Source organism: Bubalus kerabau, chromosome 11 (assembly GCF_029407905.1).
Source record: "Bubalus kerabau isolate K-KA32 ecotype Philippines breed swamp buffalo chromosome 11, PCC_UOA_SB_1v2, whole genome shotgun sequence".
Classification (NCBI taxonomy): Eukaryota; Metazoa; Chordata; class Mammalia; order Artiodactyla; family Bovidae; genus Bubalus; species Bubalus kerabau.
Window position 1 is genome coordinate 32,224,689 of NC_073634.1, and position 26,671 is coordinate 32,251,359.

Sequence of the window (26,671 nt, forward strand, 5' to 3'; positions counted from 1 at the left end):
ATCTTTATTGAATTTGTTTTAATATTGCTTCTGTTTTACATCTTGGTTTTTTTGGCCACAAGGTATGTGGGACCTGGGCTCCTCAGCTAGGGATCAAACCCTCACCCCCTGCATTGGAAGGCAAAGTCTTAACCACTGGACTTCCAGGGAAGTCCCATGCCACTCTTAATTCAGAGTATCATCTACTTTGTGCCAGGCCCCTTCTGGATGCCAGAAAAACAGCAGCAGACAAAATGGAGAAAACTCCCTGCCCTCATGGAGCTTACATTCTAGTGAGGGAAGTGGGCAGTGAACAAATAACTCTTCAACTATCCAGGGTTTCAGGGCCTGAGTGCTGTGCAGAAATAAGGCGGAGGGGGTAAGGTGTGAAATACTCTAGATTTTTTCATAAGACCGCTTGTCCTGCCCCAGGCAGACACACATACACACGTGTGTATTCATACACGCATGCCTGTGCCATGGAGGCTCAGTGAGGGGGAGAGATGTGTTGGGTAGTCCAGGAGGTGGTGAGATGAAGGATGTGGCCTGAGGGGACTGGAGGAGGCGTGGGCAGGAGCAGCAAAGTCAGGTGTCCTCTGACGGAGGGGCCCCTCAGAGCTTATGCGCTGGGGACCCCTGGGTTGCAAACTAGGTTTCTAAAAATGATGCATCTGAGAGCAGTGACTGAAAGTGGAGTTTGAGAAACCAGGTCCCCCAAACAGCCAGAAACAAATGTCTCTTTGGACACCTGGACCTGTGTGATGCCAGGGTTTGTTTAGAGAACTCTGGTCAGTGGGTTGTCTCTAGCTGAGCAGGTCCCTCCTGCAAGTAGATTGGGGGTAGGGGGGTGGCGGGTGGGGTCACTGGATTAGGGGAGAAAGAGTGTATCCTTCCCCAGCCAGGTGGGGTCCATTCAGATCCAAGAGTGCCCAGGAAAGGGTGTGGATATTTGGATCCCAAGAGCAAAGTGGCCAGGATGTGGTCCTGAAAGATTTGCAGGGCGTGTGCTCGAGTGGGGGCATCTAGCTGGTTAGCCCGATGTGGGCGTAGCGGTACCAAGGCCAGATCTGGTTCTCATGGGAGAACAGTGCAGTTCTCACAGACTGAACCCCAGTTTATAATTATGGACCCTCAGCCGTAGACCAGCATCCCCTCCCTGCCCCCTGCACACACCTCGGCCATCTCAGCACCTACACCATCAGGTAAGACTGCAGGGGAGTCACCTGCCTTGGGAAACACAGGCCATCATTTTCACTTTCCTGTGCTGAGGGTTACAGTGTTGTCTGCAGGTGGGACATCAAAAGGTGAAACTGGGAACATTTCTTGAGTCCTTTCTCTGCCAGTTTCCAAGCTGATCATCTCTTCTAGTAGACACTGTGTTGAGCCATGTGAAAAGTAAGTTTCATGTTGTTTAATCTAATATTACTATGCTCCCATCTTACAGATATGAAAAGTAAGGTCCAGGACAGATGTGTGTCTTGGTCAAGGTCATTTGTTGTTCACTTGTTAAGTCGTGTCCGACTCTTTGGGACCCCATGGAGTGTAGCACACCAGGCTCGTCTGTCCTTCACTATCTCCCAGAGTTTGCTCAAGTTCATGTCCACTGAGTAGGTGATGCTATCAAACCATCTCATCCTCTACCACCCCCTTATCCTTTGCCTTCAATCTTTCCCAGCATCAGGGTCTTTTCCAATGAGTCAGTTCTTCGCATCAGGTGGCCAGAGTATCAAAGCTTCAGCTTCAGCATCAATCCTTCCAGTGAATATTCAGGGTTGATGTCCTTTAGGATTGACTGGTTTGATCTCCCTGCAGTCCAAAGGACTCTTAAGAGTCTTCTCTAGCACCACAATTTGAAAGCATGAATTCTTTGGTGGTCAGCCTTCTTTATGGTCCAATTCTCACATCCATATGTGACTGCTAGAAAAACTACAGCTTTGGTCAAGGTCACATACTATAATCCTCGCAGCCGTGATTCAGATCACGTCTGTGATTCACTGACTTGGTTTTCTCATCCATAAAAGGGCCAGGGGGATAACTTTGAGAATCAAGTGAGACAGAGCTTGGGAAGGGCATTGTAAACAGGGCCTTGGCTGTCTGTGTGAGAATGGTCAGCGTTTATCTCCCTGGCAGGGTCAGAGGCTGGACTCTGTCTCTGCAGAGGATTTCCTATGGCCGTTGCTTGATCTGGGTGCCCAGAACCAGAATCTAGATGCCTTTCCATTAAAGTGATTCCCCCCAAACACTCCAAGTAGAAAACGGCCTTTTATTAAAATGTGACCCACGCTTGGAGCCGAGGTGGTTTCCCTCCCAGCAGCTCTTTCCCTTTTGAGGGAGGGTATGTGGCTCACTGGCCTGCACAGGCGACTTGGTGGGGATGTGGTAGGAATTCCCTGAGGCATGCGCAGCTGAGGTGCTCTATGGCTGGGAGGAGGCACTCTTTGAGGCTGGCTGGTTGGTTTCCTCCTCCTCACACCCAGCCTGTCACACATCTAGAAGTTTCAGACATCTGGAGGAGGGTGCTGGTGATGGAAGTAGTTTGATGTCTCATCTGAGGGTTTTCCACCTGGGGATCAGGATCTGGCCACTGTGGCTCCAGGTGGTTTCTCAGAGTGACCAGACTGCCCCTGACTTCTCACCTGCCCTAGATGTACCCCTTCCTTCCCCACAGGTCACATTCTCCATCAGGTGTGGGCACCCCTGCCATGCTCCTGCTCTGACCCCTTAACTGACCACCTGAGGCTCAGCCTGACTTCCATGTACCAGCAGGGTTTTCCATCTCCCTTTAATGCTGGCTGGGTTTGGCTGGAGGTGGTCGGGAGAAACTTCTAGAAGCAGATGGCTGCCTTGCCGGCTCCTTGGGTTATCCCAGTCCCTACAGGACTCACTAGGCTACAGCAACAGCTGTTCCAGCACAACCGACCCCAGAGGCAGCGTCATCACAGCTCTCCACCTCCAGGTCCCCGGTGCAGCTGCTTCAGCAAAAGGTGTTTGCAGATTTCCTCTGCCCCTATTTTGTGGTCTGGAACTCAGAGGAGTATTCTGTCTGAGTGCAGGGCTGGTAACGTAGGTATGGTTTTTGTGGCAGGCTGAGTGCGATCAGAATGAATAGGGGAGCCCTTGTCTTGCAAGAGATAAATAGAAACCGTACAAATGGTATCATAGAAATGCATAGCACATGAGTTACAACTGGCTAAAGGAGGCTTGTGTTTTGTACTCAGGTTTGAATTTGGGGGGCCAAAAGGGCATTTAAAAATGCCTACCCACCTACCCATCCATCCACCCACCCACCCTCCAACCATCCAGTCTTGTCTGAGCAGCGATGATGTGGCATGCGTGCTCAGCACTGGCGACAGAATGATGACAAGTTAAACCACAGCCCTTGTCCCAGATGTCCTCCTACCTAGTGGAACATGCATCTAGGGACCCGGAGGAGGGCCTGGCCCCCAGTCAGAAGGAATTAGCTCAGTCTGCTGAACCTCAAGTGCATATTCTGGTTTTTGAAAAACCCATGTGTCAAAATCAGCCTGATTTTTTCACTGGGTAACCAGAGGGTATAGGACTCTGTCATTTCTAAAATCTTGATCTCAGGCATGAAAATGTGTTATAGCAAACTCAAGCCCCTGTTTCACTCAGCTGGGGGAGAAGTGGCTGCTGATGTCAGGCTCCTGGGAACTGAAAGAACACAAGGCTTGGGTTGAGAGAGGGTGGGTGGGTGGATAAGTCTCTGGGGCCTGGGATCCTGAGGTCAACAAACTAAGTGCCACCCATGCCCAGCGGCAGGCAGCCAGCCATTTGAATCTTGAGTTGGCCATTCACAACCTTTATAGCCTGGACAGGTTCTTACCTCCTTGATTCTCTTATTTTCTCATCTGTAAAATGGGACCAATAAGATCTCTTTCTCCACTGGGTGGATGAAGTACAAAAATGAACACCAAGATGCCCGGTACATTGTGGGTGGCCAAACATGTTTTTCTTTTATCCTGATAGATACCTGGTTCTGACTCAGTAATTTTAGAAAACATTTAGGTTCAGTTCTGGTTGGATGATAAACTGGTTTGAGGATACCGTTTTTGTTGTTGTTGTTGTTATTGTTGTTTTTTAAAAAGTGCTTCCCGGACTTGATTCCATTTGGAACTCTGCAGATGAGCACAGATTGTTCCAGCTTCTGGCATCTGGTTTGCTCGGACATGAGGCCCTGTGTGCTGCAGGCTGTGAGGGGAAAGCTCAGAATGTTCGAGGCAGTGGAGATGGGAGAGCCTCGCACCCTCGCTGGCAGGAAAGCTTCTGCTGCAGAAGCAAGGGCCTGAGAGGGGCCTGGCCAGGATCCTGTGTAGATGAGACATGGCACAGAACATGTTATTTCTCGGTTCTGTGGGCTGGCGGCTCTCGAGCCAGTGGTAACAATGTCTGCTGGTGGGGAGCACAGCAGGAGCAGAACGTGACCGCGTCCTCCAGGGAGGGACAGGCGCAAATGCCACTGGGAGATTCCTTTCTAGGGTGATGGCTGTGGGGGGTGAGCAGCAGGCCCCGAGGCGGGGTCCCTGGCCAGCCAAGAGGCTGTCCCTGAGAACGGGGTTGATGTGGTCCAGGGAGCTTGTTCTCTGCTGAGAAGCAGCCCCTGAGACCTGAGTGAGAAGCCCAGCCTCATGTTTTGCTTTGGTGCTTCCCAAGCAGAGCCACCCCAGGGCCTCTGCCGGTGTGGGCGGGGCTGGCGGATTCTTCCTAAGAGACACCTGGAGGCAGGGGACGACTTGGGGTAAAGTCAGAATGTCTAGGTTCTAATCTGGGTCCTCAACCCCCTATCTGTATGCCTTGAGTATCCTCCTTGGTCCCTCTGGACCTCCGTTTTCTCATCTGATAAAAAGGACAATAGAATAGGGGATGGTCTTTGTCAGCATTATGTGATAATACTTACAAAGGACTCTACAAGTTAGTTCCCTTTCCCTTTACCCTGCTCGTGTCCAGGATCAGAGGAGAAATGGGGCTGTCAGGGCTATCTGTGGTCAGGGCTGTCTGTGGCCCTGCGGCCAACAGAGGTTGGGGACCAGGGCTGGCCGAGAAGCCCATAGGGCTGCAGGTACTTAAAGCAGTAGAAGCTTGTCCTAGACTGGCCGTCGGAGGTGCAGCCTTAACTCCCGGAGACCGCGCGCAAGTTAGCAAAGTTCCTCGCACAAGTTCCCATCTGTAATGGGAACACCGGCAGTTTCATCCTGCCCCTCCATGGGGTTAGTATGAGATCATGGCAGTGATAATTCAGCTTCTAAAATGCGTGGCACCCACACGAGGGGTGGCCATTTGAGCAAGGACCATCCTGCCTGAGGTGTCACGCCGCTGGTCCATCTGGGGCAGAAGACATGCCCTCGTGGGTGTTTTCTTAAGGCGTGATGTTTGCTTCATGAGTACATGTCCAAAGGCCACAGTGGGTCACACTGGATGATGGAGGGGTGGGGAAGAACATGTTTCTTTGACTTTTCCTCTTCTGACCTGCTTGGTCTGGGGAGACTGCCCCTTGGAAGGACAGCAGAGCAGAGGGTCCAAGGCTAGGAGCTGGGAAAGGTGATGAACCCTGCCTGGGATTAAGTGCATGAAGTAAACAAGAGCAGGGCACCCCCTGAAGTGGAGGAGCCTGAAGGTTTTGCAGGGGAAAACAGGAGAATAGCCTGTCACTATCCCAGACTAGTAAGGAGTGGGGTGATGAGAACATTTAGTTTCCATACAGTTCATGACTGTCACTGCATCTGACGTGCAGGACGTCCTTGTGAGGACATTTAAATGGTGGAAGGGAAGTATGTGAGGGGGCCAAGGGTGAGGCAGGCAGCTGAGCTGGGCGCAGAGTTGTGGCCTGAAGGAGGGAGCTCAGTGGAGGAGGAGGGAGCAGGGCAGCTAGGGCGCCCTGGGTGGGGACTCAAGACCCCAGAAGGTCTGAGGCCCTGTGCACCGAGGCCTGCTCTGGCCCCTGAGCTGCACGTGAATTCACCCTGTCACCAGTGCCCCCACCCCCCACCCCCGCCCCGCACTGTGGCTTCCTTTTTTCTTTTCTGGTTCTCCCCCACCCCACCCCGTTGCCATGGTTACATATACATGCTACCCAGCTGCCCTGCAAACCCGGGAGCGTTTCACCGCAGCCCTGCCCCAAAACCAGAGCAACTGCTTGCAAACTTCTGCTTTTGAGTTTCCTTTGGGGACCCACACTTCCCTCTTGGTACAGGTGCCAAGTCCTGAGGACCCCTGGGAAGATGCCTTTCCTACTGTCTCCCTGTTGGGGTGGGAGGGAGTCCTCAGACAGAGGAGATGCTGTGTGGTTCCCTCATCCATTCCTGTCCTTCTAACCTAAGGCTTGCCCAGAGCTTAGGAGTCCACGCCTTCCTCCTACCAACCACACACATTTAGAGACACTGTTCTCTTAAAGGTCAGGGTCTAGGGCAACAGGAGGAAGTTTCCACATGAGGGCCAGAATCTTTCTGTTTCAGATGTCGCTTGAGAGTGCTGTGTGCAGGCCTGTGCTGGGGCTGGCAGGCTAGAGATGAGCGAGATGCATTCCTGCTCCAAGAACTAATGAGCAAGAGGGGCATGTGGGGCCCAGGTGTGTGCCTAGGGTTGGGAGAGGATGTGAGGTGGGCAACCTCACCTGGCAAGACAAGTCAGGGAGAGCAGCAGAAGGAAGGGATCCCCAAATTGAGAACATAGATGGGCCTTGGTGAGGGGAGGGAGCCGCAGGGAAGGACCTGGGAGCTAGTGGAGAGAAGCTGACCAGCGGCATAGGGCTCCTTGGCAGCCACAGAAAGGAGTGGGGGTCTGGCAGGGTGCTCCTGGAGGACAGGCCAACCAAAGCTTACTGCTTACCGTCCCCTACAATAGACTGGGTCCTCGATCCTGCAGGGTACTGCTGCTGCGTCCTTTTCCATAGCCCCTCCCTGAGAGCAGGGACTGTGTCTCCCCCTCTCTCAGCCCCAAACCTCCAGGCCCCATCCCACCATAGAGGCAGCCCCCACCCTGGGTGGCCGAGAGCTGGGGAGTTGCTGGAGGTGGAGAAGTGGGCAGGTCCATGGCTGGGCACAGAGTGGGTTTTGTGTTCCTTGGTGAAATAGCTGCTGCCAAGGCTGTCCTTAGAATCTCTTCTCTTCCTGTTAGTGCGTGTGTGGGTGGATTTCACTGGGAAGGAGGGGGATTGCTCTGGCATTCCCTCTCCACTCCTCTCCCTTAACCCTTTGGCATCTGAGCGGCTCTTGTTTACCAAGCTGGCACTGGGACTCAACCGTTCTGGGGATCTTCTTCCATCCCCAGCACCCTCTCCTGGGGCAGTCCATGCCCATTGGGGTGGTGGACACCCCTGGCCTGTTGTGCCCAGAGGAGCAGCCCCATCAAGGCCATTGGGCTGCCTTACTGAAAAGCCCCCATGAGTGAGTCACGTCCTTGGGTCTTACAGGCATTTTGGCTTCTAGAAGCCTCTGTGGGAATGCACGTCAAGCCTGCACGGTGGGACATGTCCAGAACCTATAATCCAAATACCGTTGAGCTTTTGCCTCTGTAGCCATCACCCTTGGGAGCCCCAACCCCTGCCCTGGCGGAGGCAATAGTAGTCTTGCATGGAAGGAAGTTGTGAGGACCACCTATGGACACATTGTTTGAACCTGACCAACAGGATCTGGGTTTTAAGGGTCAGGAGGTCTTTTTAATCCTGTCAAAGAGGTCAAGTCCCTGGATCTGAGGTCCTTTGTGGCGTAGTAGAGGAGAGTGAGTCCCAACTCATGAAAGGGGGTTCAGCCCTTTCTACAGAGGGAGGGGGTGCTGGGAAGGGACCCCTTTGGTGGAGAGGAGGCAAGAGGAGGGAGGACGCTGGAAGCGGCCAGCGGGAGCGTCTGCCCAGAACCCAGCTTTGCTTCTGCTCAGACACAGCCCTCAGAGAGAGAGAGTGTGTGTGTGTGTGTATGTGTGTGTGTTTGTGTTTATGATTGGAGGAGACACAGGGGGCCCAGAGCATTCCCAGCCTGTCCCCAACCCTTTCAGGATCCCCATGACACCTGTTTAGCTTCTCCTGAACGCTGTCCCCAGGATGTGAGTGTACAAGAGTGGGTGGGACCACAGGGCACAGAACAAGTGGGTCGCCAGTTCCTGATGGGGGGATTTCTAGCTTGGGTTTACAGAGCCCCCCTTCAGATTGTGCAGACTTGCCCACTCCTAAAGCACGTTTTCTCTTGCCCCTCCCCTCCCTGAGCAGTCCCCCGCAACTCTGAGCTACTGGACTCCTGGGTGCCGGATGCCAAGCACAGAGACCTTGGGCTGTGGGGAGGTTTCTGAGAAGGACAGAGGAGAGTTCCGTAGTGGGAAGTCAGGGACAAGCTCTGGCCCGGACACGCGGGTGATGGGAAGGAGGTATAGGGGTCCTTGTCGGAGGAACTTGGGGGCACCTTCAGAGGAAAAGGGCACGGGGGCGGGGGCCACCGCCCAAACTCTAGTCCTGTGAGTCAAACTGCAGAGCCGCCCCCAATCTTGTCAGTTCCCAGTGTTATCTGAGGGTTGTTCTGTGAGTGGACGATTACACACACAAGGACTGTCCCAGAGGACAGCTGGCCTGTCCCCTCAGCAATGCCAGTGTCCTGGAGACAGGAGGGCCACGGGACTCCTAACAGTGAAAGGAGGCACAAGAGACTTGGTGCCCACCTGCAGAGCATGATCCTGGGTTGGATCCTGGTGTGACGGCTCTTCCATGAAGGCATTGGTGGGATGGGAGGCAAGATCTGAATATGAGCTGCTCTTAGAAGATAGAGGGGACAGTGTTCCATGTCCTGAATTTGGCATTTCTCTTGTGGTTATAGAAAGAATGTCCTATTTAGGGATGAAAGTCCAAGTTGCTCTAACTGGCTACCATAACTACTGCTGCTGCTGCTGCTACTGTTATTAGAGAGTCAAAGCCACTGTGGTCCATGTTACCAAGTTGGGTTTACTGCTCTTGTATTACTGTTCTTGCAACTTTTCTGTAGGTTGGACAGCTTGCAGAATAAAACACTGAAAATCAGGAGCAGGGACTCAGGACTGCTCCATCACCCCAGCCTGGGCTACAGATGGAGGGTTTGCTTGCTGTCGTGGTGGTGGGGAAAGGCTCTGGCTGGCTCTAGGAGTGTGGCCTGGGTCAGCAGCGAAAGGGTGAAGGTCACTGGGCCTCAGAGGCAGGGGCCCTGTGGAGACAGGCAGCTGTTTATTCTCTGTCCTCACTCTTTTCTAAACCGTGTCTCCCCACAGGCCACTCGGGATGTGGTGCTGAGCCGGGCACCGGAGCAGGAGGAGGACCGGGCCGTGAGCCTGCAGAATGCGGCGGCCATCTATGACCTGCTGAGCATCACGCTGGGCAGGCGGGGCCAGTATGTCATGCTCTCCGAGGTACAACCTCCTCCTCGTCCCTCCCCTGCCGCCACCAAGGGGTCCGGCTCTGTTCTTGGGAGACCCAGCACAGAGAGGGGCTGCCCTTCACTGGCAGAGTGTATCTGTTTTTTCAAATGTTGTCATGTGTTTTTTCCTTTGAAAGAGCACGTGGTGTTTTATAGAGAAGCCCAAGAGGACAATTATCCACCCCTCCGTTTCCCCTGGAGGTGATGCTGGTTTTCTGTGACTGCCTCTCCTGGAGGGGTTCTGAGCTGAGAGTGGCTGGGAGCCTGGATCCCCCTCCCACCCCCTCTAGAATGGGCACCCCCGTTGTATTGGGCAGACCCTACTGGGGCAGCACTCCATGGGCTGGACCCAGGGGATGGTCCCGCTCCAGGATGTGAGGACCAGGGGCACAGAGCTGCCCGTCCCTCCTGCCCTCCCCTGGCACCCAGGGTGAATGGCATGTGCACATATTTGAGCTTTCAGATCCAAGCTGAGATCAAGGGTGGCTCTAGGGCCCTGGGCTTAGGTGGCCCTCTCAGCAGCAGATTCTCTGTCCACATGTTTGGGAGAGCTCCCGAGAGGAGGGGCAGTGACACCTGCCGAGCCCTCGCTTACACCAAGGCACCACGGGAGGCACTTCCAGAAGATACCATCTTTAGTATCAGGAGATAAGTGGTCTCTTAAGTTCGCCAGTGAGGAGGGCGAGGCCTGGTCAGGTGGCTCTGCCCAGGTGCAAGGGAGTGTGTTGAGTCAGCATGGGAGACCCAGGCCCCTGAGCTCTGCAGGTGCCTGTGTGTGGGCCTGTGCCCCTCACCTCTGTGCCCGGCCCGCCTGACTGGGGCCATAAGGTGAATCCTGGCCTCGTGCGCTGGCTCTGCCTCTGTCGCCGGGAGCCACTTCTGTTGGTTACTGCCAGGTCTCACAGACCGCCCCTGACTTGGGGTGGCCCCGATCAGAGGGCCAGGGAGCAGATGGTTTTTCTTGATGGTTGTCGCGAAGAGCAGAAGGAAGCCTGTGCATTCGGGCATCATTCTGTACACGGGCTTCAGAGTCAGTAAGTTTGTTGCTTACTGGCCCTGCAACTCTGGCAAATCAATCGAGTCTCAGCTTCTTCATCTGTGAAATGGGGGTAATCAGAGAAGCTGCCTCAGTGAGTTGTTGGGAAGAGTAAATGTGTTTGTCCACGTAGAAAGCTGAGGATGGTGCCAGGCATAATAGTGAGAATTGTCAACTATTATTTTTATTGGATGTTCACATTTTGAAAGCGCTGTCACAAATCTCATTTCATGCGCTTTTCACTGTCGCCCTGATGTGGGTTCACATGATACGGTGGAGGGAACCCAGGGCCAGAGAGGGTGAGAAGCTTGTGCAAGGACTCGCAGCATGCGCTGGTAGAGACAGGCTGCCCTGGAGTCCTCTGCAGGAACCAGGGGTGAGCTCTGGCTGCCTCCATCGCAAGTGCCTGGAGCAGTGACTCCCCTGGAACGGTGTGGGTGGGCCAGGGCAGGGAGGACCCCTGCAGGGAAAGTGTTGACCGACTCCCTCTTCGCAGTGCCTGGAGCGAGCCATGAAGTTTGCGTTCGGAGAATTTCACCTCTGGTACCAGGTGGCCCTGTCCATGGTGGCCTGCGGGAAGGTAAGGCCCAGGGCATGCTGGGGGCTGCACACTCCCCCTCAGAGGGGGCTGGGGGCTCCACTCTCCATTAGTCCCTTGCAGAGGCTGGCAAAGGGTGGGGCAATGATTCAGAAATATTGTCCCGCAACGGATGTTAATCTCCAGGGAATGAGGGGCACAAAGGGGGGCACAAAGGGTGGCGCACAGACCCCAGGGTGAACCTGATGTCTTATCTGTGAGTTACGACGGGGCCAGGTGTATAGGTGTGAATCTGTGAATGGTTTTCTCTGAGTACGTGTGCACACCTGGGGCGTTGCAGCATTTCTGCCTGCGAGCTGGTTGGTGTGATTGCCTGAGACAGGCATGGACGTGGGTTCCCAGCGAGGGGAACGGTGTTCTGTTGGGGGCTGCATCTCTTCTCATCTGGGAGTGTGGCAGCAGGAAGGACCTTCTTGCAAATCCAGAACTTCCCTAGGAGGGAGGGGTTGAAGGGTAGAGCAGAGCACCCCCCTTCTCCCAAGGACGTGTTTTGGGTGCTCTGCGAGGTGGACATGCTGGGGTGGTCAGGAGGAGTCCTGCCCGGAGCAGGGCTGACCTAATCTAGGTCTCCAGAACTGTGTTTGCCCTCCACCACCCTCTCCCCAAGCCCTGTCCCTGCACCCACTGGTTTTCCCTCCCATGAGAATCACACTTACATAAGCCTCTATTCTCAGCAGTGACATGAAAGGAAAACCTTTCCGGAGCTGGGTGCTGAGGGTGTTGGGGCTGAGGATGCTACGAATGCAGGAAGTAAGGAGGCTTGAGCTCACAGATCGTTCCAAGAGCTATAAACACCCAGAGCCCATTTGTGGGGCTGAGGGAATTCCTCCCCCGCCACCCCCAAGCCATTTGTGCCGCCTGCTCTTCTCGCCCTGCAGTCGTCTCCAGGGAGGGTCCTCCTGGGCTTGCCAGCACCCTCCCCGCCACCCCACCCCACCCCCCGAAAGGAAGCTATGCTCACAAGGTTCTGGTGGGGATGGGGAAGAGCAAGTGCCTCTTCTGACAGGGGGGAAGGGGCTGGAGACGTACAGCCAAGAATCAAGCAGGAGCCTTCTCTGCACCCTTGTTACCTTGCCAAGCGTTTTTCTTCCCAACCTCTTCCCCTTCCCTCATCATCTTGGCCACCTCACAGGGCATCCTGTAAGTCATGACATGATGTACCCTGGCTGTGTGCTCAGCAGGGTCTTGTTGAGGGTCAGAGGGAGCTCAGAACACAGATGGGTTGAGGCCAAGGGGAGGAAGAAGGGAGGCTGGGGCTTGTATGGAGCCTGGGTAGGTAGCTGATGATGACATTTGACAGCTTCTTTCTGCCTTGAGGAAACAGAGAAAGAGCCTCTAGTCTGAGTATGGTCTGGGAGGAGAGGCCCAGGGCTAGGTCTCCACCCTTCTGTGGGTCGTGGACCACTTTGAGATGCTGAGGAAAGCTGGGGACCCCTCCTCAGAAGAATGCACTGCTCTCAGATGTTAGCTTTAATTTCTGGGGGTGCTCCTGGAAGGCCCCCATTTCAGGAGAAAGTGTCACACCAACCTGGGAATTACGAGGTCTTCAGCCCCCTTACTGAAAAGAGCCAGGCTCAGAGAGGTTCAGACGCAGCCTGGCACACCCCAGAATCTGGGGAGCTGGTGTCATGGCCTGGCTCCTTCCCAGAACAGAAAGGTAGACACAAGAATGGGCTTACAGGCAGGAGGTTGGAGTGATCAGTGAGTGCCTCGTGCGTGAGGCCCCACAGGCTGGGTCACACCTACACCTGGGTTAGTGCAGCAGGAGATTGCTCTGGATGCAGGCTCTCCATTCCCACCCCTCAGGAGCCCTGCACACCGGCTCAGCCTGCCTGGTTGGCCCATGCAGCCCTGGGAAGAATAGCCAGACCTTGTCCTTTGCCAGGAGCCTAAGGTGGGAATCCAGGTTCTGTCCCTGCAGTTGTGTGCAGAAGGTGAGGCCAGGCGGATATGAGTATATCCGGCACCTCCACCTGCAGGAAGAGAGGACAAGTTCCCTGGCATGATTTAGGTCGCTTCTTCTCTTGGTCTCCTCAGTGGCTGCGTTGCTAGGTAACCAGCATGACAAAAAAAGAAAAAAAAAAAAGCCAGCAGCTCTGACTGAGGAGTCCTTAGATGGCTCCTTAAATAGCAGTGTTTCCTGGTTCGGGTCGGGGTGGGACATGGAGGGTCAGGGTTAGAGAAGTCTGTGTTTCAGGGATGCTGAGGTCAGCAGCCAGGGAAAGGGAAAGGGCTGCTGGGGGGTGGGGCAGAGGGGGCCACAGCTAGGGGCTGGGAGCAGCCTCCAGAGGAGAGGGTCTTGGGAGAGGGGGGTGGCCTGGTGCCTCCTGCCAGCCCTTCGCTGGCCTGTCCACAGCCCACACCGAGAATCCCCCTGCCCCGCAGGCCCCCAGCCTCCCAGCTGGTCGTATGCTAACACTCTTGGTCTCTTACCCTCTTCTTTCCTGAGAGAGCAGTGGTGCGGGGCTTTGTCCTCTCCACCCAGCCTTTCTGTGGGTCTCTTACCACTCCCAGCAGGGACCCCACAACTCCCAGTGCCACGCTTGACACGGAGCAGGCCCAAGGCTGAGACACCTGAAATCGGCCTAATAAGCCTGAGCCCAGAGCCCAGGGAAGTCTGTCACATCTGGGCTGAGAAAAGCTCTCCTTTCTCTGCGGGGAAAGGAAAGGCAGGTAGAGAAAGGCGGGGTCCCAGGGTGGACACAGACCAGTGGGGCCCCAGGTCTGTGTCCACTAGTCTCCATACTGTGCTGTGGACAGGGAGCCTTCACAGAGTCCCCATGTCCTCACGGGGCCTCTGGAGTAGCCAGGGAGGGTGAAGCTAACTAATGGTGGTGAGCTGGGCCAACAGTAGGGCCCAGCTTGTGGGAATTGTAGTTACACACATGTGCACACGTGCGTGCACATGCGTGTGTAGGAGGGAGACGGAAGCCTCCTCGCTGGGCAAGGTAGGCAGGATAGGGCAGTGGTTACAAGCTTAAAGTCAAACTCTTCAAACCCCAGTGCAGCCATTTATAGTCAGTGTGGCTTCAAACACACCACTTCTCTGCATTTCAGTTTCCTCATCTGTAAATAGGGACAGAGTGAAACAGGAGGGAAGGGAGCAGGGACAGCCTTTAGGATGTGATGAAATAGTTGGAATAATCCTCCCACTCATTAGCCTATAGAGTTACCCAGCCCGTAAAAACTAACTGCCATATTTCAAGGGCGCTCTCTCTTCTGGCCCACACTCTGTGGAGTGTGTTTCTCCCTAAATAAATCCACTTCTTACCTATCACTTTGTTTCTGTCATTGAATTCTTTCTGTGATGAGACATCAGGAACCTGAGCTGCATTAGGTCCTGAGAACCAGGTGTGTGATCTCAGTTAAAAGACCATACGTTCAAGTCCCAATCTGAGTTACACGGTTTCAATAGCAACCTACCTCATAGGAGAGTTGTGAAAAATAAATGACCTCATATTTATAAAGTGCTTAGAACAGAGGTCAGCAGACTTTCTGTAAAAGGTCAGAGAGTAAACATTTTTTACTTTGTAGGTCAATCTTCGTGGGAACTATTCCACTCTGCCTTTGCATCATGAGAGCATCTGTAGGCAATACTCGTCTGAATGGGTGTGGCCAAGTTCCAATAAAACTTTATTTACAGAAGCAGGCAGAGGGCCGCATTTGGCCTGTGGGCTGGGCTTTACCGACCCTCTACACTTGGCCATCCTCAGCATGTCTGTGGCCCCATCTCCGTGGCTTCTTTTCTGACAGCCTTTTTGCTCCCGCCAGTCTCCATGTGGGTTTGTCCTCTTATCACCTGTAAAACCTTATCACCTCTCAGAGATCTGAGAGAGTTTCCTTCTACCTCTAAAACTCCCGTGGTTCACATGTGAATTCCTTTGGAAGAGTTTCCCTGTTTTTTCTCCTTAGCTCTATTTTCCAGATGAGGAAACAGCCCCGGGGGGACTTGCCTGCCACCTCTGCTTGGGGTCCTTCCAGTGGGCCTCTTCCTGGCTTGGGAGGAAAGGGGTGCAGGGCAGGGGCTGGCTGTTTGGGAGGTACCCCCACTGAAGGCATGAAACACCCAGTCTGCTGCAACCCAGGGCTGTGAGTGACCATGTCGCCGCCCTTTCTCCTGCAGTCATCCTACGCCGTGTCGCTGCTGCGGGAGTGCGTGAAGCTGCGGCCCTCGGACCCCACCGTGCCCCTGATGGCCGCCAAGGTCTGCATCGGGTCCCTGCATTGGGTGAGTGATTCTGGTCTCAGGGCCCAGGTCCTGGCAGCTTCCTGCAGGAGGGTGGCAGCAGGTGGGTGCGTCTTGCTGTGTGTGGAAGGGGTCGGGGAGTGGAGAATGGCTCTGAAAACTCCAGCCTTCATCCCCCAACTCAGGATGGTGTCAGGTTTGTGCTTCAGCCTTGACTGTCTCCAGGGAGCCAAATGTGGAGTCAAAAGACAAGGTGCCCCCCACCTGCCCAACACAGGGAATGTGAGCAGGACCTTGGAGTTACCTGGGATGGCCCACCGTTCAGAGTCGGAACCAGCTCTGGGCTGGATGGGAGGGTGGTCTCTCTGTCAGCCACCTCCTTCCCTCTGAATTCCAGCACCCAGTCCCTGCCTTGTGCTCAGCTGCCTGCTTACCACTCTCTGCTGAGTTGGCTGAACTACAGACGAGCTCAGCGTTCGCCATCTCTGCACAGCAACTTTCCCTCTAGGAGGTCAGCAGGGGTAGTGGGGAAGGAGCCCTGGCCCAGGAACCCAGAGCTCCAGGCCTCGCCTGCTGCTCCCCTCACCCTGGCTCCCTGGCTGCTGCTCTCGGCCTGGGGGATCTTGCAGCGGTGCCTCTGCCCAGCTGTCTGCTCTCACTGGAAGCTCCTTTGCCCACGTTCCTGGCTTTCACAGGCCCACATCAGCCTCCTATGCCCAGGCCATCCTGTTTCCACCCTCTTCAGCAACTAGAACAGTGCAGCGTCTCTCCCACGTGTTGGCTTTCAGCCCACCTACATCTCTCTTCAAGCTCAATAAGCCTAGTTCTTTCATTGGCCCAGTGTCTCCCAAAGGGGGAGCTTCTCCCATACATGTCCCTCCCGTTCCTGATGTCCTGACACCCCTGCCTGCCCTTGCTGTCGGGTGCTCAGCTTGTTCCAGGGCAACAGGGGCTAGGTTCCAGGTGCCTCTGGCAGATGCTTCAGAATCAGCAGCCTCTCCAACCCCTCCAGCTCTGGGGAGGGAGATTTTGCATTCTAACCCTTCCCACTAAGTATGCTGAGGACCCTCTCAGAGGGCCTCCTGCCTCGCCACCCAGTGGGCCTGATCCTGGCTCTGCTGCAGGGACTGGCTCCCTCGGATTGGGGGTGGGGGGCCGGGGAGCAGCACCTTCCCTCTGTTCCCTGGTCCTTGGGTCCCTGTGTATGACATGCGAGTATGGCCCTGCCTTGGCCCCACCCGACTGTGGGAGATGGGGGAGGAGAAAGCATGGCTTTTGGCCCCAGGCTTTATGATGTCCTGTAAGACTGATCTGTAATAGGCTCTCAGCATGTGGAGGAGGCAGCGTGATGAGAGGCGTAAGAGTTTCACTGTCGTGTGGTGTAAATGACGAGTCAGGAGAGGGCTGGACAGGTCAGGGAGGCCTCCAGGAGGAGGGGGCCTTGGATGGGGCTCAGAGGTGGTCCCTTCCATCCCAGCTTGCTTTCCTCAGCCTCATGGTTACTGGGGAAATTGCCTGTCCCCCAAGTGTTTTTCGGGAGACTGTTGGCATCTTCCACCCTAGAGGACAGGGTCCCCTCTGGGTGGCATATGGGTGCCAGCAGAGTGAGGACCCAGGCTGAACACAGCAGTGGCGGGTGGTCGTGTGAGCCAGAAGATGCAGAGCGTGGGCTTGCTGACCCCTAGCTCACAGCCCTGTGTGTTCCCAAGGCTCCAGAGAGGGGCCTCAAGTGCATCCCTGGGACGAAGCCCAAATGCCCACCTCGCCAAAGGTGGGTGGGGAGGGCATCTGTGCTCCCAGGGGCTGCCGGCTCTGAGACGGCTGTGGGTCCACCCAGGCAGTGCCGCCCTTGCCAGGAAGCCCTAAATTTAGGTCTTCCCACCGCGGAGGAGCTGTTTCCCTCAGCAGTATAATGACAGTAATTATGTGCATTCAGATTACATGGTAATAAAATTAGGATCCAATCAGTCCAAATTGAAATCAGATGAGTTGGGAGCAAAGTAATCAATGACAACATAAATAGAAAAGCCCAAAAGGAAACCTCAGCATGCAGACTTGACATCCGAAATGGGGAGGAGGGTGAGTGAGCCATTTAACCTTGGCTGAGAAACATATTTGGGTTTGGGGGCCGGTTTGAACTACAGTTTAAATCGGGTCCAGGCTGGAGCGTGGTCCTGCTGTAGGGCTGGGGTGGGCTCCTGGCAGCCTTCCTTGCTCTGGAACCTCATTTCTCGTACCTTCCCTAAAGTCCCATTTATACCTTGGACACTTAGCATGATGCATTGCATTTCCTTTTGCATATGTTTCTTGAAGGCAGGAAATCTGTCTCCTCTTTCTTGAAACTGCAGCCCAGAGTTCATGCCGGGTGCTGATTGGATGGATCCTACTTGGCAAGGAGTTCTGCCTTGTATGGTACTTGCCTTTCCATCTAAACAGGAAGCTTCTTCACATACTGTGTCTCATATCCTCAGCCCTTCGCCCCCACAAAGAACCCTGCACGTAGTAGGTTTTCAGATAGATTGACTTTGGCTCCAGCCGGCCAGGAGGGACAGGTGTGGGAAATCTACATTTGGTTCACGGGCCTCCCTGCTTGCTCCCTGGGTTGGTGCTGGGCTGAGAGCAGGCTATGGGTGGCCAGGGGCAGCCTGTTCTCCTAGGAGGCCAGGGGAAGGGTGGCCCACTCTCTCTGTCCTCAAGGCTATGAGCAGGAAGAATGGGTCTGACAGGCAGGCAGAGGGGTGCTGGTGCTGGTGGCAAGCACAGATCCTGAAAGGCGTCTGACGCCACCTCCGTCTCCTGCCTTCATGTCTCTTCTGACTCACGTCAGCCCCCAGCAGGCCCAGCCAAGCCCCATGAGCAGGGGATGGAGATCTGGGGGTGGACAGTTTGGCCCAGGTTGCAGGAAGGGAGGCTGAAACTGGGGCTTGGAAAAGTGAGTTGTGCTGGGTGAAAGCAGACTAGGTGGTCGTGTGCCCAGAGGTGGAGCACCTGTTACCTCCATGTCCTGTCCTTATGCCTAGGACTAATGTCCCTGTGCCCAGAGCCAGTGTGGGATGCTCCGGGCTGGGTCTGAGAGCAAGATTGCCCAAGTGAGAGTGGGTGAGGAGGGGCCTGGGCAGAGGGACCTGTGATATCCCAGGGTTGAGAGCACTGGTCCCGCTGTTTATTCTGAGTGGAGGAGGGTGTCGTGTCCAGGCTCTGACCTGGTGACAGGGGTGGGGCAGCCTCCTGCCTCAGCATGGCAGTGTCTTGCCAGGGTCCCAGCCAGTTATTCGAGGCATGAGAAAGAGGAGCTGTAAATATTTTTTCATATCCCTGCAAACAAAATTAGTTCAGATTCATTTAATTAAAAAGATTAAAACCTTTCTAGGCAGCTAGGGGGTGGGTGTGTGTGTCACATGTGGAAGGAGAGGAGGTTGTGGAACTGAAAAGCAAGCCATGCTTGTTTTTTAAAAAGTATGTGGTGCTGTCCCTCAGCCTCTTCCCCTAAGGGGGTGGCTGGGGTAGTAGAAAGAGGGCAGGCTTTGGAGGCTGAGAGGATAGGGTTCAAATCCCTGGCCTCCCACTTAGTAGCTGTGTGACTCTGGGTAAGTAATTCGCCCTCTCTGTGCCGTATCAGTGACCTGGAGATAGTTGCATCCACCATTACAGGATGGCTGTGACCCCCAGAGCTGAGCAGTGTCCCTGCTTAGCACGTGGGAGGTACCTGGTCAATGGTAACCATCCCTGTGATGGCCCCTTTGAAATAGCAGCCTCTCAGAAAGGATGCGCCTTTGTGGTGTTGCCTTTGTTTTTTGAGATTCAGAAAGATGGATTAAGTGTTTTGGAGTCCAGAAAGAATGCCAGCTGTCCTGCCTTGAGTTTGTGGAGATACGGAAGAGTACCTGTTCCTTCCAGGAAGAAAAAATGTGTTTTGAGGGAGAGCAGATAACAATAGGTCCTGGACCCTGTGGGAAGTGACTAAGGACAAACTGGAGGTGCTGTTTAAACAGAGCTTTGCAGGCTCAGAAATGACCTTTCTCTGGTTCCCTGGGAAGGAGGAAGGGGTACAACCAGTCTGGTGCCTGCGAGATGAACCAGGCAGCCTGAGCAGGAGCAGAGTGTACAAGCCAGGAGCCTGGCTGTGCGGGGACCAAATTAGGAGAACTGGAGATAGGCAGGAGCTTGGAAAAGCACGGGAACACTTCCTTACTTACAGAAAGCGAAAGCAAAGGATCAAAATGCTGCATCCTTTCTTACATCCTTTTCCCCAGAGGGTCACAGAGGAGAAAAATGAAGACCCACAGAGGGCAGCCATGAATTGAGCAGCTCTCAAAGACCTAGATATAGACTGAGAAGACCTGGGTTGAAAACTTAGAAAAAGTTCTCCCATTTACTAGCGGGGTGACCTCAGATGGGTCCCCTAAGTGCCCTGTACCTCGCAACCTCAGCTATGAAAAACCCTTCTGTCAGCTGGCCACCGTGCTGTGAGACTCCGGTGGGCACCAGTTGCTCTGGAATTGCAAGGGAGGGTGGGGGATCTCCTCCTGGGTTTCGTGGCAGAGTTACAGCTAAAAGAGGTGTTCAAAAGCAGTGCAGGGGGACTGCCCTGGTGGTTCAGTGGTTAAGAATCCGCCTGCCAATGCAGGGGACAGGAGTTTGATCCCTGGTCCGGGAAGATCCCACGTGCCGCAGCTATGGGGACAGCGCTCTAGAACCTGTGTTCCACAGAGGAGCCACCACAATGAGAAGCCCTCTTGAAGCAACAAAGACTCCGTGGAGCCAAAAACATATAAATATTAAAAAAAAAAAAATGCAGGAGAATGGTTGAAAGCTTTGAAAACCCCTCACCCTAGAAGTATTTTAATGAGCAAGGAGGGGACAGTGCTGTAACCTGAGCAGATCTTACGGAAGCAGGGGCCGCAACTCTAGAGCCATTAGCTGTTCACTGCGGAGGCCACAGGAGGCGGCACGTGGGGATTGGGACGGGCAAGTGCGGTATCAGATGGCTGGGTGGCTGTAGATGGGCGGGCTCTGGGCAGCTCAGTCAGCAATTTGCTTTTCACATCACAGATTGAGACCTACTACTTGATTGTGAAATAGAACCCTTTTATAAAGGGAGTAGAGAATAGCACAGGAAGTATCTGAGTGTATTACCCACAGTAGAAGTGAGTACCGTGACACAGCTAGGCGGGTGGGTACTGGCGTGTGTGCCGCGGACCGTGGCGGGGGAGGGCTCAGAGAGGCAGGCCCACCCGGCACAGCTGACTGCCGGGAGACCCTGGTGTCCTTGTGTAGAGTCACTCCTTTTCTGTGATTAAGGGTCACGCCAGAGACGGAAGGCAGGCAGTGGTGTCCCCTCTCTGGGTTCCAGGAAGGTCTTTGATGCCACTTCCTAACTTGTCAGTGAGTCCATGTAGCTGTAGGGGACACGGACTCTACCCAGATGGCACCTGCCACCTGTATTAGACTGAGACTTAAAAAAATTCTGGAAAATTAAGCTAATTATAGACCTAATATCACAGCTAATAGTGATAGTAGATTAGGTTTCTTCAAGCACTGCTCTGAGTGTTTGTCATGTCTTTATTTCATCATTCAGTCCTCCCCACAATCCTGTGAGATCCAAACCTGTTATCCCCATGTTACAGAAGAAGGAACTGGGTCACAGCAGAGTGAAGCAACTTGCCCAAGGTCATACAGTAAATAGCCAAGCCAGGATTTGAGTTCAGGAAGCCTGGCCCTAATGGTTGTGTTCTTAGCTGCTAGGCTGTCCTGATCTTTGCGTGGAAAACTTACTCAGGGGCTTGGAGTGATTCTGGATTTAGGTGGGTTTAACACACTTAAGGGTTTCCCTGATAGCTCAGTTGGTAAGGAATCTGCCTGTAATGCAGGAGACCTTCATTCAGTTCCTGGGTCGGGAAGATCTGCTGGAGAAGGGAAAGGCTACCCACTCCAGTATTCTGGCCTGGAGAATTCCATGGACTGTATAGTCCATGGGGTCACAAAGAGTCGGACACAACTGAGCAACTTTCACTTTCACTTTACTTCATCACACTTAAAGACAAAGGTGGGAAAACCATATTCTCAAGAGTTTTAGGATTCCCATTCCTGTCTTAGATGAAGGGGAATTGTGCATTATGTATTTATATTTTATATTTAAAATACATATATATTTGGGGATTTTGTTGATTTTTAATGCGATAGCATTTTCCCCTTTGGCTGGCTAAAGTACCCATGAATAAATATATTAATACTGTATATTATCGTATTTAATAAAACTAATAGTATTTTTCTTCATTCATAATCATCGCTTTGACTCCACATGCAAAAAACTTTTGTGGTAGGTAATAGAGATCAAAAGTGCTGTCGGCCACATGAAAAAGTGGTACACTGAAGCCTTGTGGGTTTGATTTGAGACAAATGCTGACACCACGCTCAGAGACCATTTTAAACTGTGTGGGCAGGGCTGGCAAGTACTGGCCAAGGATGGCTACTAACCTGGAGTCAGAGTGGACCACAAGTTGGAAAACCTAAGGATGCATGTTGTCACTTTTTGAAACTAAAGGCTGGTGAGCCCTGTTAATCCAGAATATGATATACGTGAATTGCAGAGTAACTTCTCCCTGTATGCCAGTAATTGCTGAGCTTCATTCCTGGCACCCTCTCTGCGTGGGTTGCAGGAGATAGAAGTTGGCATTTGCCTAGGAGAAGGACATGGCCATGAGAAGAGTGTATATACATGGAGTGCAGGAGGTTTCTGAGTTCTATTTATAATTCGTATGCAGGAGGCCTGGGTTCGATCCCTGGGTTGGGAAGATCCCCTGGAGACGGGAAAGGCTACCCACTCCAGTATTCTGGCCTGGAGAATTCCATGGACTGTATTGTCTGGGATTGCAAAGAGTTGGACACAATTAAGCGACTTTCACTTTCACTTGGTGATTTATAAAAAAGCTTGCTCCCATTTGAATGGGGCATAGCGATGCCTGAAGACAGTGTGGGAGACAGACCACACCAGCATTGCGCATAATTCAGAGGAGGCAAGATGCTGTTTGCTCACTTGCCCTTCCCTTAGTGCTTCCTGTCCCCTCTGCCAGGAGGCCTCCTAGGACAGCCCCGGCCGGGCAGTTTCCCCCTCTTGGATCTTCCGTGGCCCCAGGCCAGCACCACACAATGGAGCCTTAATTAAGAGCCACCCTGTCCCATGGGGTCCTCCCCCGTTAGAGAGTCCACGTGTGGTTCATCCAAACATCCTGTGCCCGTGACACTGGGCCGCCCCAGCCAAGCGCAGCATAGAGCCGAGTGCAGCAGAAGCCCCATGGAGGTTTGTAGGGAGGGGCACTTAGGAGTTGGCAAGGGCAGATGAGGACCTCTGGGGCACAGAAGGGAGAGGAGGTGACTTGCTTGAGGTCCCATATCTATCAGGGGCCCCCTCACTCAAGGAGGGCTTGAGTGAGTGATAGTTGCTCAGTCATCTGACTGTGCGACCCCATGGACTGTAGCCCACCAGGCTCCTCTGTCCATGGGATTCTCCAGGCAAGAAGACTGGCGTGGGTTGCCATTCCCTTTTCCAGGGATGTTGGGGTCTTGCCCCGTGCTCAGCCTGGCCCTGACTTCAGGCCCCGCAGCTCTCCTGCATCCTGCTGGGCCACGTGCTCCAGGAGGCAGATCTCTGCATCCACTGCCCTCAGTCCTCCTGGCAACCAAGGCTGGGCGGCAGGCAGCCATGAGGTTTGCTAAGCTGCCTGCCTCTCCTGAACCCTGAGACCTCAGGCCTGAGGGTGATATAGGCCCAGCTCTCAGCTTCCGTGTCCTTCCCGTGACCAGTCTGCCAACCTGGAGGCGGTCCACTGCCCAGGTCAGTGGCTTGAGCTCGACCACGTGGGGGCTGGAGAGCTGCCCTTGTCAGCGTTTGCCACGGCTCTGGCTGGGCTACTGGGAGTCAGCCCCCACTGCCCCCCAGCCTCCACCATCACTCTCTGGGCTCTCAGCTCACCCAGTCTACCTCTCTTGTACTTTGGGAGTTTTTAACTCCTCTGTTCTGTGGGTTCTCTGCTCCACCAGCCTTTTCTTGCACATAGCTCCCCACAGCTGTGCCCTCAAGGTGGGCTCAGCCCGGCTCGCCTCCCCACAGCTAATGGCCTCTCTCTCAGGCTCCTCTAATACTCCAGGGAAGGAGAGCCTACCAGTGCCCCCAGCTATGGCCTGCAGTCAGATGACAAGATGCACAGAGCTGTCCCTCTCCTGCCGAGGGGGGTGGCCCTGGGCAGGGACAGGCATACTGGCTGGGGTGTCAGAATCCAGCTTAACTTTGTGGGCCCCTCTGGGTGGTGGAGGGGAGTCTCCTACAAGGGACCCTGACCTCTGGGTGGCAGTGGGGCTGTGGGTATGAATCCCTTGCTGAGGGTGGCACCAATCATTCTTGGTGACAGTGCCATACCAGCCACGTGGGCAGATGATTCCAGGGTTGGGCGAAGGGAAGGGGCCTCTGGGAGGCCTGTGAGTGGGCACAACTGAGGCCCCCAGCTGTCCCCTGCCTGCTGTGTGGGTGCCCCAGAGGGCTCATGAGGGCTGCCTTGTGTGCTCCTCTGTTCGTGTCACGTGTGATGTGTGAGATGTGTGTACACGTGACCTGTGCCAGTTGGTCCCTTTCCAACTGAAACAGTCCCTCCCGCTCCCAGGACAAAAACAACCCCAGGCCTTTTTCCCCTGAAAAGTTAGAGCGCCTGGTGTCGGGTAGCAAGCTCACAGCCGGAGAAGGCGTGGCGGCCTGCCTGCTCTGCAGGATGGGCTATCCCAGGGCCTGGTCCCCAAGCCCGGCCTGTTCCCCCCCCAATCCCTGCCTGCTTCCGGCTCCCCTGTCGCTGCTGCTGAGCAGGGCAGCGACAGCCATGGGGGCCACGTGAAGAAAGAGGCTGCCGCAAACTGTCCAGGCTCTCAGAGCATCTGTGGGGAGCTGGGGTCTCTGGAGCAAGGCAGACTTTGCCTGTGAAAGGCAGCATCCCATGACCTGGAACACAGGCCCCTGGATGGGGTAAAAGGTCCAGATTGTCACAGGTGGAGGAGGCAGCTATCCTTCCATTCAGTGGCTGGGTGGCCTCTGAAAGGCGCCTGGGCCTCTCTGGTCAGGTGTGAGGAACTGCAGTTCCAAGGGCCCCAGGCTGGGTGTCTGTGAGTAGCTGCCCTCCCCAGTGACCTTTGCCTCTCCTCTTTGCAGCTGGAGGAGGCAGAGCGCTTTGCCATGATGGTGATCCACCTTGGGGAGGAAGCTGGGGAGTTTCTGTCCAAGGGCTACCTGGCACTGGGTCTCACCTACAGCCTGCAGGCCACCGACGGTGAGTGTCGGGGCCCGGGAACCTCCACTCGGGGTGACTCGGGCCTCCTGATGGCCTTCCAGGCCTCTTGTCCCATCAGTGTCCACCCCCCAACACACTTCCATTGACTCTTCTAGAATAGGTGTGCAAACGTACATAAAAACACACACATGTGCAGACGCAGACACTCACACACTGTTGTGCACGAGTGTGTGCGCACACACACACACCCCAGTTCATTTCTGCTTTTGCTGCAACTTCGCCAGCCTCAGATACGCCCTCTTCATGAGCCCGCTTCTTTCTCCTTTCAAGGCCCAGCCCCAGTTGATCTCTGCCCCTGGAACTCCTGGGGTATTTGTGCCACCAGCCCTGAGCCCCCAGTGTCTTCGTTCTGGTTCACCTTTACCCGCAGCACCACTGCCATCTTTTGGGGTCTTTTAAATCCCCCCGGTGCATGGCACAGAGCTGGGTACACAGCAAGCATTTACTAAATACATGGCCTGAGCTTGGTGCCTAGCTTCCCCTCCTGCCGCCTGGAGCCTGCATTCCCTCCCCAACCCCACCAGCTCCACCTCCTTCTGTATCCTTGCAGCCTGAGGGAAAGGGAGCAATAGGTCCCCACCCAGGCCAAACCCAGAATAGTCATCAGCCCCCCACACTCCCCAAATGCCAGCTCCTGGAAGCGGGCTTCAGATGCCCACACAGCGAGAGGTAGGAACAGCTGGTACTTGCACAAGGAAGGGAGGAGGAAGGGTAAGATCCTGGTGCGGTGCCAGCTCTTTGTTCTTGAGTGACAGTGGTCACTTCGAGGTGTCAGTGAGGCTCTGATAGGGAACCCTGGGGTTCCCAGACACTGGTCAAGTGAGGGAGTCATCCGTCCCTTGGTCAGAGTCCAGAGACCCTCCATGTGCCTTTAATCCTCTAGAAGCAGGGCTGCTCTATGAGCTGGGACCCCTGACGTCTATCCCTGCCTGGTGCTGCCAGCAGCATCCTGACGTACTCTGACTGCAGCCTGTGACCATCATTTTAAAGCTTCTCAGGGGGTTCAGTGTGTAGCTGAGGCTTCAAATGCGTATCCTACTGCATTTAAAGCCAATTTAATTTACCAGGGAGGTATCTGGTTTGGGTTAAAGCAAGAAGCCTCGGGGTCAAAGTGCAGTAGAGGTTTCTGGTGGGCCGGCTGAAGAGGAGGTCGTGTCCAGTGGGTACAGACACTGTCAGGGGTGGTAAGATGTTCTGGAGATGGACGGTAGTGATGGCTGCAAGACATGGTGAATGTACTTAATGCCCCTGAATTGTCCACTTGAAATTTGTTCAAATGGTTAGAAAAGAAGGAGCCTCCTGAGTAAGGAAGCCTAGGGAGGCACATGCCAGGACAGAGGTGTAACTTTTCTCCAGAAGCTTGGGCCTTTGGAAGAATCAGGGTGGCCCATGCGGCAAGGAAGGCAAAGGGGTAGAAGGACCTGTTGTGCCAAGAAGTGTGCATGCCAGGAGGCTGGGGCCAGGGGACATCTGCACCCCTTCCCCCGGTAACCAGGGCACCAGTCCGGAGCATTTGCCAGACAGGGTCCCGGTGGGGCCTCTCCCCACAGAGCTCCATGCCCCGGGTGGGGCAGGGCTGGGTTGGCCCCCTCCAGCAGCCCCTCACGGCTCTGTTTCTGTCCTGTCTCCTGCAGCGACTCTGAAATCCAAGCAAGATGAACTGCATCGGAAAGCACTGCAGACGCTGGAGAGGTGAGGACGCCGAAGGGCAGCACTGCGCGAGGGAGCTTGTTCTCCTCTCTCAGGGGACCCTCTGGTGTGACAGAGCAGAGTTTTCTGTCTCCATTTTGTTGACCAGCAAACTGAGGCTCTGAGAGTTCACGCAGGAAGCAGGGACAGGCCTTTGGGGTTGGGTGGTCTGGTTGAGCATTTCTGCACTGGTGGAGCTGCCCCCAGGCTCAGCTCTCCTGCTTCTGAGTTCAGGGGACATGAGAGAAAGCAGGAAAGCACCTTGCACAGCAATCTACAAGTAGCAGGGGCTCAAAAAGGGGATTTGCCTCCTCCCAGCTCCTCCCCAACCTGAGAGTTGTGAGGCTCCCTCCCCCAGCCCTCGGAGAGCTTTCCTTAGAGCCCAGAGTCTGGGAGGGAGTTAGGTTCGGGGGTGGTGGGGGAGAGGCAGAGAACCCTTCCCCCAGGCCCCTCCTGTGAGTTCCT

The 26,671-nt window shown here is 54.6% G+C and overlaps 1 protein-coding gene and 1 long non-coding RNA gene across 3 annotated transcripts in view; one reads left to right on the forward strand and one right to left on the reverse strand.

The window, feature by feature from the left end:
- TTC7A (tetratricopeptide repeat domain 7A) overlaps positions 1 to 26,671 on the forward strand; it is a 122,285-nt gene that overhangs the window by 50,245 nt on the left and 45,369 nt on the right. For both annotated transcript variants that reach the window (XM_055540014.1, XM_055540013.1), the window contains exons 9-13: positions 9,220 to 9,357; positions 10,898 to 10,981; positions 15,123 to 15,227; positions 24,379 to 24,496; positions 26,152 to 26,209. In XM_055540014.1, coding sequence (XP_055395989.1) covers positions 9,220 to 9,357; positions 10,898 to 10,981; positions 15,123 to 15,227; positions 24,379 to 24,496; positions 26,152 to 26,209 — 503 coding nt within the window. The remainder of the gene's footprint in view (positions 1 to 9,219; positions 9,358 to 10,897; positions 10,982 to 15,122; positions 15,228 to 24,378; positions 24,497 to 26,151; positions 26,210 to 26,671) is intronic.
- LOC129623030 (uncharacterized) lies at positions 10,420 to 13,735 on the reverse strand. Its single transcript, XR_008700260.1, has 3 exons — positions 13,433 to 13,735; positions 12,870 to 12,972; positions 10,420 to 10,971 (listed from the first exon to the last, which is right to left on the reverse strand). It is a non-coding gene; the product is annotated as an uncharacterized LOC129623030 (long non-coding RNA).